The sequence below is a fragment of the Haliotis rubra genome, unplaced genomic scaffold (genome assembly GCF_003918875.1).
Source record: "Haliotis rubra isolate DU_JTF1 unplaced genomic scaffold, ASM391887v1 Scf847, whole genome shotgun sequence".
Classification (NCBI taxonomy): Eukaryota; Metazoa; Mollusca; class Gastropoda; order Lepetellida; family Haliotidae; genus Haliotis; species Haliotis rubra.
In genome coordinates this window covers 139,584-149,970 of record NW_025767576.1, presented here as the reverse complement: position 1 = coordinate 149,970, position 10,387 = coordinate 139,584, and the positions used below count along the sequence as shown (strand labels likewise).

General features: G+C 42.7%; 1 protein-coding gene across 1 annotated transcript; it reads right to left on the bottom strand.

Moving 5' to 3' along the window:
• Window positions 1-2,161: 2,161 nt before the first annotated feature.
• LOC124262605 (betaine--homocysteine S-methyltransferase 1-like) lies at window positions 2,162-10,035 on the bottom strand. The gene is given in 8 exon segments (XM_046697111.1): window positions 2,162-2,515; window positions 3,951-4,032; window positions 4,496-4,674; window positions 4,796-4,907; window positions 5,743-5,850; window positions 5,852-5,938; window positions 7,019-7,225; window positions 9,997-10,035. Coding segments are annotated over 8 exon segments (1,098 nt in total). The 3' UTR covers window positions 2,162-2,231.
• Between the last annotated feature and the right edge of the window lie 352 nt (window positions 10,036-10,387).

Sequence of the window (10,387 nt, the reverse complement as noted above, 5' to 3'; positions counted from 1 at the left end):
TATTGCCAAATGAAACAAAAACAAGATTTAGTTGAACTACTTGAGATTAAAATCGCATGTGACTTCCAATAGCTAAGATCCTTGACTGGAATGTCATTATACAGTCATACATTTTTCTAAGACTCAGGCCTGTAGGATAAGTTGATATCATCTGCCCCATTATGAAACAAACAAAAATAACCAAATGCTGTGAACTGTGAAATGGTCACTCAGAGCCAGAGGCTCTACTAATAAGTCCAAATAAAAATTGGTCCATTTGAGGCCACTTAATTCCTCCAAATGAAACCATTCAAACCCACAAAACGTAAAGTATTTGGTAGACTATTTGACAATTTTGGAGCCACTTATCATGACACTTCCTCATGTAAAATGTTACATGAAACTACTATGATAAGGGTCTTTGGTCCCAGTGAGGGAGCAGGTGAAAACCCATTTCTAACTAGCGTGCTGGTCTGCTTGGGGGGATTAACTCAGCAAAGAATCCGAAGTCACAAGAAGCCAATCACAATTTTATTTCCAAGAATGGAATAACATGGGGTGGCCACAGAGAGTCTGTACAACCCTCTGGGCTGAGGTGAGGGGAGGTGAAATTGGGTTTAACGTCGTACTTGAGAATATTTCGCTCATATGACGACGTGCATGCGTGTGTGTGTGTGTGTGTATGTGCGGCTGCTTGTACTAGCCCAGACTTAAGCTGGTTTTATAGTGCTAGCCCACTGAGGTACCATGCCGCAGTGAAGCATGAATACCCTACTCAGACACATTATACTGACTCCGAGCCGACCAGCCCTTGTTGTACCCATTAATGCCGGGCGCCAGGCAGGGACCAACAAGTGCCATATTTTAACGTCTTTGGGTATGACGCGGTCGGGGATCGAACCCGCGACCTTCCGCTGTAACCACTACACCACGGAGGCGGTCTTCTGGGCTAAGGGCTAGAGCTGACATGTGTTGGGAGTCTAAACCCTACTGACAAATAATTGGCCATGGAGTTGGTGATTATTTATCTAAAATTGAAACAAGGAAGAGATTATGATTCGTTGATTGATACAAAAATGGGTGTAACCTACAATAACCAATAAAAATACAGAATGGGGTGTGTCCTACAAGAACAACTTTAATGACCAGACAGGGGGAGTACTTAATCCTGCTAATCCTATTTCAACTGGCACTAATCTCGTTGGCACTTTTACTGGATGCTTGGATGCTTACCTTGGGCTAGATCTTAACGAGCCTAATTTGATGTGTCAATTATAGGTGCTTGGATTACAATAGATGCGTTTACTCTGGGCCATGTCTTAATGACCCTAAATTGATGTTTGCTTAATGTTATTGTAATATAGATGATGACATGTTTACTTTATCAAAACAGTCTATTAGACCGTCTAGACATAACTTTGTCTTACTGAAAGGTTTGTCTAACAGCTTGAGTCTTTGATACCTTAGGCTAGGATTTATCTTGAACATCTGTGAAATTGTGCAGTCGTAATTTACACCTTGTTCAATAGTATGTCTGTGAGATGAGTTTTACTACTTTTGACTGGAGTCTTTCTCTAAGCTTTTACTGACACATGATGAAACTAATATTCTATACATTTTGTATTTATATTTGCCTAATATCTGAATCCTAGTATATTGCTTGTAGTGGCTATAATTAATAATGAATTTTCGTATGAATTATTATTCCATGATAAAACCAACAGAAATAAAAGTATATTTGGCACTTTTAGAACACCTGTGTTTGCTGTGGAAATCAAGGGCGCATAATTCAAACGGAGCTAACTCTGGATGACCCATTATATTACAGAATCTGAACAATATCGCGATAATCGTATCGCGAGATACTGTACCGGTATATACCATTTTACCGGTAATATTGCACAGCCCTAACTGACAACCATGAAAAGGTATGAAAGGTTGTTTGTCACCGGATGTACTAAGGTCCTCCGAAGTTCTGTGACCTACTGACGGGCTCTATATCACGGTAGGGACACAAGAAATATACCCATGAGGTGAATCGAACCCGGGTCTTCGGCGTAACGAACAAACGCTTTAACCACTAGGCTTCCCACCGCCCCTGTAATATCACTAACGTAAGATATTTTCAACTTAAAATTTTACATAATGCATGTTAAAACCCTTTTGTATACATGCTATAAAATAAACAAGCAAGAAGGTTTAATGTCAAATTAACTTAGTTACAGAATGGTGATAGTTTGTTTTCTCTTTCATCAGCCTGTTATGCCTGCAATTTTCTTCTTGAGTGCCTGCTGGTAAGGATCCTCGCTGCTTTTGTTCTTCCCGAAAATAAAGTGCTGGGACATATCGGGGGAGTATCTACTCGCGGGGGGTCGACGCCCGTATTCTTCCGCCACCACCCGGATGTAGTGAGAAGCGTTTCCACAACATAGTCCGACGTACTGCACGCCCAGGGATTTGGCTTCTCGGGCAAAGTCGGCGATTTCACTTCGCCCACACGCTTGCCCAGGAAGGTCAACCGGAAACGCCCTGGCACCTTCAACAGACACATTGAAGCAGATGTGGGTTAAATTCACAGACTTTTCTGTGTTTCTTGACATGAAAACCAGGTACCGGAAACACGTTTGTAAACATTCAGAGCATGCAGACCACGTACCGGAAACACGTTTGTGAACATTCAGAGCATGCAGACCACGTACCGGAAACACGTGTGTAAACATTCAGAGCATGCAAACCACGTACCGGAAACACGTTTGTGAACATTCAAACTCCGTACCGGAAACACGTGTGTAAACATTCAGAGCATGCAAACCACGTACCGGAAACATTCAAACTCCGTATGTAAACATTCAGAGCAAACCACGTACCGCAGACCACGTACCGAAACAAACATTCAGAGCATGCAAACCACGTACCGTAAAACATTCAGAGCATGCAGACCACGTACCGGAAACACGTTTGTAAACATTCAGAGCATGCAGACCACGTACCGGAAACACGTTTGTAAACATTCAGAGCATGCAGACCACGTACCGGAAACAGTATGTAAACATTCAGAGCATGCAAACCACGTACCGGAAACAGTATGTAAACATTCAGAGCATGCAGACCACGTACCGGAAACACGTTTGTGAACATTCAAACTCCGTAACGGAAACACGTTTGTAAACATTCAGAGCATGCAAACCACGTACCGGAAACAGTATGTAAACATTCAGAGCATGCAGACCACGTACCGGAAACACGTTTGTAAACATTCAGAGCATGCAGACCACGTACCGGAAACACGTTTGTAAACATTCAGAGCATGCAAACCACGTACCGGAAACAGTATGTAAACATTCCACGTACCGGAAACACGTTTGTAAACATTCAGAGCATGCAGACCACGTACCGGAAACAGTATGTAAACATTCAGAGCATGCAAACCACGTACCGGAAACAGTATGTAAACATTCAGAGCATGCAGACCACGTACCGGAAACACGTTTGTGAACATTCAAACTCCGTAACGGAAACACGCGTGTAAACATTCAGAGCATGCAAACCACGTACCGGAAACAGTATGTAAACATTCAGAGCATGCAAACCACGTACCGGAAACACGTTTGTAAACATTCAGAGCATGCAGACCACGTACCGGAAACAAGTTTGTAAACATTCAGAGCATGCAGACCACGTACCGGAAACACGTGTAAACATTCAGAGCATGCAGACCACGTACCGGAAACAGTATGTAAACATTCAGAGCATGCAAACCACGTACCGGAAACAGTATGTAAACATTCAGAGCATGCAAACCACGTACCGGAAACACGTTTGTAAACATTCAGAGCATGCAAACCACGTACCGGTAACACGTTTGTGAACATTCAATCTCCGTACCGGAAACACGTTTGTAAACATTCAGAGCATGCAGACCACGTACCGGAAACACGTATGTAAACATTCAGAGCATGCAGACCACGTACCTGTCAGTGGATCTTTGAGCGACTGGAACGTAGGATGATCTGAACATGTGCGGTACGTCACCGGCAATGCAATAACTGGTCCCTATAAACAGTGAACGGATTTTGTGATATAAACGTAAATGAAATGTGAATGAATATGCCAATTAAAAAATGTAGCAGACATTGCCTATATCCATGTATCGAAAATGGCTCTGCTGAACGGTCTTACGTTGGCCAGAGATACCATCCATTTGCTATCAGTTTATACAATATAACCAGGATCAGGACTGGTCCATTTTACGGTTTTACATGCTGTGATGCTGAGTTACGTCCCTTAGGTCTGCTAGAATCATATGATCGTTAGCTCAAGTTCCATGTTCGGCCTGATCTGATTGGAATTGTTGGTTTGCATGGTACCCGTGCTCTAAAGTTTCCCCATAGAAGGTAATGGCTACATTTCTCAAGTTACATTTAGTTGGCACACCGTGATATCAATGAAGTACAATTCATGGCGGCGTGACACTCGATCACACATTCACTCACTCACTTATAAAAGCCAGGGCTACCTTGCAGGCCTGTCTGATCTCTCTAATGAGAGGCAGCATCGTCCTGGGACCACGCCCACAGTTTAATCCAACTGCCGCCGCTCCTGCATCCTCTAGCCTGCGGCAGGCGACACCCAAAGCCAAACCGTCTGACGTTTTGTCCACTGTATGGGCATTAAAGCTAATGGCCGCTGGTAGTCCTGGAATGAAGTTGGCTCTGTTTTCAGATTCACGAACAAAAAATCCGCTGAAGAAGATTCATGACGCAATGTGATTATTCAGAATTTTATCTGATTAACTGCAAATTCTGCATCATCTTACCATTTCCATATTTGTTAATACACTCGAGAGCAAGCATAGCCTCTCCCAACTCGCTGAAGGTTTCTCCAACAATGTAGTCGGCGCCTTCCTCCACCGCCCACTCGATCTGTTCCTGGTAGAAGAGAATATTACCCAAAGGTTTCAACGCTTACTGAAGCATCATCTCAATGTATATCTTAAGTCGCATTTCAAATCTAACAGTGCAATGTAATTTTATGAAACATATGCCATGAAGAGATATAACCCTTGTATCTGCGAGTTGAGGGTTCGAATTCAATTGTGAGAGAGTTCCATCCCTCAGATGTAAATTCCTTTGCATCCCAGATTGGTTCTAATAATAGTCTTTTATGAGTGGTTGAGCGAGTATGGTTTTTCGCCGCTTTTAGCAATATTCCAGCAACATCACGGCGGGAGAAACCAGAAATGGGCTTCAAACACTGTACCCATGTTGGAATCGAACCCGGGCCTTCGGCGTGACGAGCGAACGCTTTTACCCCCAGGCTACCCCACCGTATCATCACCATATCCGTGTTCGTTGAATACGTCTCAAAATAAATGTCTAGTGTTTTGAGTCCACAATTTATTCCACAGCTGACAAGCCTTACAGTTGTTTAGTATTACGCAGGGGCGGATACAGCTTTTTGAGAAAGGGGGGTGCACACTATTGAGTAAAGGAGGGGTGCACACTTCATTTTCACCCGAGTTTCAATGGTCATTTAACAAACTTTCAGCACAAAAGGGGGGATGCGCACCCCTGCAACCCCCCCCCCCCCTCTCTGGATCCGCCTATGTTACGGATCAAACTTGTGCTAAACCCAACTCGAGGACTTACAGAAGTGATCACTTAGACTTTGTTCAAGGACGCTAATTTCTCAATGTTCGCAAGGTTTAAGTGTTGTATGTTTAATTACTACCGTCCAAAATGGAAGAAATTTTCGCGCACTCACTTTAAACATGGCTTCCGTCGTCTCAATGGCGTCCTTGTTATCCTTCCTGTACACCGTCGTGTTGCAGAGATTTCCCGCCATTAACGTCCCGGTGTCGTCTGCTACCTGCCTTCGCGATCCGCAAAGCATCTCTGTTCAACCTCTCAAGGTCACCTTCACGGCCGATAACTCTGAGTTTCTCTCTGTGACCGTAGTACTGTTGGATAAATGCAATATTGTTTTAACGAGGAAACATAAATTCATTGTATAAATGTTCCTATAAGATTAAGACAATGCCACTTGAACATCAGTTGTCTGTACTTCTACCTCCATAATCTTTTAGGGGAACCTTTTTTCGTGAAACATAACACCAGCTTGTCAAGTGAATGTGAGTGAGTGAGTGAGCGAGTTAGTTTTACGCTGCTTTCAGCAATATTAATTCCAGCAACATCACGGCGGGGTACACCAGAAATGGGCTTCACACATTGTACCTATATGAACCTTTTTCGTGAAACATAAGACCACCTTGTCAAGTGGATAGAAGGTTTGCCTGCAGAACCGAAGCTCAGCATCCGATGCCTGGTCACCATGAGCATCGATCGACACAATTGGGATACGATGACACCTAGAGCTGTGACGACATATCGTAGTATCGATAATCGCCATACTTTATCTGACGATAAGTACATCGATACCTTTTTTTGTATCGTGATATGTATCGTTGACCTTAAAATTATTAATTTTCACAAGGAATTGGCGGTTATGTCAAAATTTACACTGTTACTTGCTATCAAAATATACATTTTGAAAGAAAATAACTAAAGATAGCATATTGTGATATGCATCAAATCGAATCGTATCGTGCCAAAATATCGCAATACGTATCGTATCGTGATATTTCTGTATCGTCACACTTCTAATGACACCCATCAATCAGGTCAGCGAGCCTGACCACCAGATGCCCTCAGTCGACTTTTATAGCACAGATGACTGAAGACCATTCTGGGTGAATGTCAGTGAGTTTCGTTTTACGCCGCTTTTAGCAATAGTCCAGCAATATAACGGCGGGGGACACCAGAAATGGGTGGGAAATCAAACAAAGGTCTTCGGCGTGATGAGCGAACAGTCGCCATTAGTCAAGACTGATACACTCTCATGTGCATTCACTACATAATTGCAATAAATATATAGAGGACCTCATCCCCCCTAATCCCATAAGACAATTGATAGCAATGAGACTGTGAGTTTCTTTGATTAACGAAAGATCACAGTCGTGAAAAGCAAATCATTTACCTACCGTGAAAGCTAAACAGACGTCACTTCCGGCATTCACAAACTCTTCGTGGAGAACTTTCACCAGATCCGGTCTTTCAATGACGACTTCCGGTACAAATGCTCCGGCTTTCAGCAAGCCTCTTCTCTCAAATTCAAACACATATCCCTCCGCCACAACAATATCCTCTTTGTCTTGTAGACGCTGAAGCAGACCTTTGAAACAAAGCAACTGATAAGAAGTCAATATGTGCTAATGAAGTAACGTATGAGTGACATTAGTGACCCGTAATATGGCTCGAATACTGCTAAAGACGGCATAAAACAACACTCACTCACTATTCCTGTATTAACAGTATTACTATTTCTATGTCACCTTAATTTTATTTTTCAAAATGTCTTTGCTTTTTTCCGCACAATCCTTAACACACAATGCCACAATGCCAAATTCGACTGTAGCCACAAAACAACTCTACTTTCTGGCCTATGATTGTATCTTCCTATCCCAGACTAGCTGAAATTTTCGGTCAGTCAGCACCTAAACCTTAACAGATATTCAGTCTGTTCCTTGTGGGATATCTTTTACGTAGAAGCTCTCTGCGTCCTTATCAGGAAACAACCATGAAAGGTTGCGTCATGCAACCTGACCGGACTTCGGCCTTCCAATCTTCACTACACTATATGACAGGAATAATGCTTTGACTCTTAAAAGGCAGCCCCCAAAAACAAAACATAAGAAAACTAAACACACACACACACACACACACACACACACACACACACACACACACACACACACACACACACACACACACACACACACACACACACACACACACACACACACACAAAAAAACAAAAAAACAACACACACACACACACACACACAAAACACACACAATAAAAGCACATTAAAAAACAAACACACATTTTAATATCTTAAGGCATCATGTCTAAGTTTTGATGCTGCCGGTAAACAAGACATGCTTATTCTTATTATTTTCAAAGATCCAGTCACATAGTTTTGACCAATATTTTGCTTTTTACGCCTAATGGAATCTGTTTCGGAAGATGATCGACGCTGAATATTCTCTCGCGTTTGTGTGTTATATTCTTCAGTCAGACAGACATAAGCTTTCTCATTATCTCCACGAAGTCGATGTGTATCAGAGAAAATCTGCAAATATATTTCTTCAATGGTTCCTCTTAGATTATTTAGATGCTATGGCACCCGGAAGGTACATTGTCGACAATATTCCACAGCAATACAATGATCTGATATTTTTGTATACATTCGGAAACTGTCGGTTTAGTTCATTTTCTGGATACACTGACTGACTGACTGAGTTTGGTTTTACGCCGCTTTTAGCAATATTCCAGCAGCATCACGGCGGGGGACACCAGAAATGGGTTTCACACATTGTACCCATGTGGGGATTCGAACCCGAGGTCTTCGGCGTGACGAGCCAACGCTTTAACCACTAGGCTACCCCACCGCCCCATTCTGGATACACAAAATATATACGCTGGTCAAAGTGCATTGCTCACTCGTACCGAAAACTTACCGTCAAATTAGAAAGTTCACTTACATAGAAATATAAAGTACACAAAACACACACTATATATATATATACCTTTCGTTGGCATTGTAACGGCAAGTTTTGGTAATGTATGTAAATTAAAAAACGAAGCCTCTTCTGTCCTCAATGTCTGAAGAGAGAATAATGTTTTTTATAAGAGGTTAGAGACGTGGACGTGGCTCTGATAAAATCTTACCAGGTGGTGTAGTTCTCAAAGTAGGCATACTTATCTCCGATTGTCCAGGGTCTATTTGTTCTTTCTGTTATATGATATCCATCGCTAATAATAGCTACGTTTTAGACCCGATTCGAATGACACGATACCAAACTAGTCATCTTATCCAATACCTTGCATTAGCGAGAGGGGGCGGTAGGGTAGCCAAATGGTTAAAGTATCCACTCGTCACGCTGGAGACCCGGGTTCGATTCCCCACATGGGTACAATATGTGAAGCCCATTTCTGCTGTTCCCCGCCGTGATATTGCTGGAATATTCTAAAAGCGGCGTAAAACCAAACTCACTCACTCATTAGGGAGAGGAATTGTCTGATGGATATTGTGACACCAGTACCTTGTTTTGTCGTTTAGCGCCGCACTCAGCAATACTCCAACAATATGGCGGCGGTCTGTAACTAATCGAGTCTGACCAGATAAATCAGTGATCAACAGCATGAGCATCGATCTACGCAACTGGGATACGGTGACATGGATCAACCAATTCATCGAGCCTGACCACCCGATCACGTTAGTTGCCACTTACGACAAGCATGGGTTGCTGAAGACCAACTCTTCTAACCCGGATCTTCACGGGTGACAGATCACATGGACAAACACAGCTTTAGAGTTGACAGGCCAAGGCACATAATCGGAGCAAGTATTCCTGGAGATAAGAACCCAAGATGTCCGTAGCCGAGGTGAATTATGAAAACAAATATGGCCTCCTTCTTGAGAGAAGACAGAAAGAAGAAAGCAAAACAAACGGCGGACGTTAACGTTACCAGCTAACATACAACGTTTTCGAAACGTTGTGGGAAGGTTGTAGATTGGTAACGTCATGACACAACGTTGTCACAACGTTAGTATTACGCTATTTTATAACGTTGTCAAAAATGACAGCAGCATTACATATATACGCTTATCGGCCTTTTGGCTAAGATCAAAGTGTAGTATCTTAGCAAAACCAGTCTCGGTTATCTCCTAAGGGAGTCTTTGCAGATTTTTGCCTACAGTCTTACATGTGATTGTCTGACGCTTCTTTTGCTTTAACAGGTCTACGTGTGGCATCGATTACCAGCTAATCGTATGACTTTTAGTAGTATCCACACATTCGACATGGCTCTTACAGCAGTAGTCAATGAGGCTCCCATTCCTGAGGAGTTTGTGGACCAAGACGTTGTTGGAAGAAGTCTCAGTGTCTACCTTACTGCCAAGGTCTCATCGACAAAGGACTTTCTAGACTGCATGATGTTTGTGCCAGAGTTTACATCGTCATCATGCCATCATGAAGGATATTGTGAGTGCCAGGAGATTGCTAGAGCTTCAGTGTGTTCAGGCAGAGAAGGACAGGATCTACTTTTACAGTTATGGAAAGTACATTGTTCCCCTTAGGATCCACTGGCTGCATGCTACCATCAAGAGTTCTTTCCTGAAGCATTATTTCTCCAAGTATGGGAAGGTTGTCGACGTGTTCAGGGAGTATGAAGAGTGGGACGGAGAGGAGATATATTCAGGAGTGAGGATCGTGAAGATGGAACTCAGTGATGACGAGAAAGCTAAGATTCCACATGTTGTGAAATTCGGGGGAAAGCAGAGTAT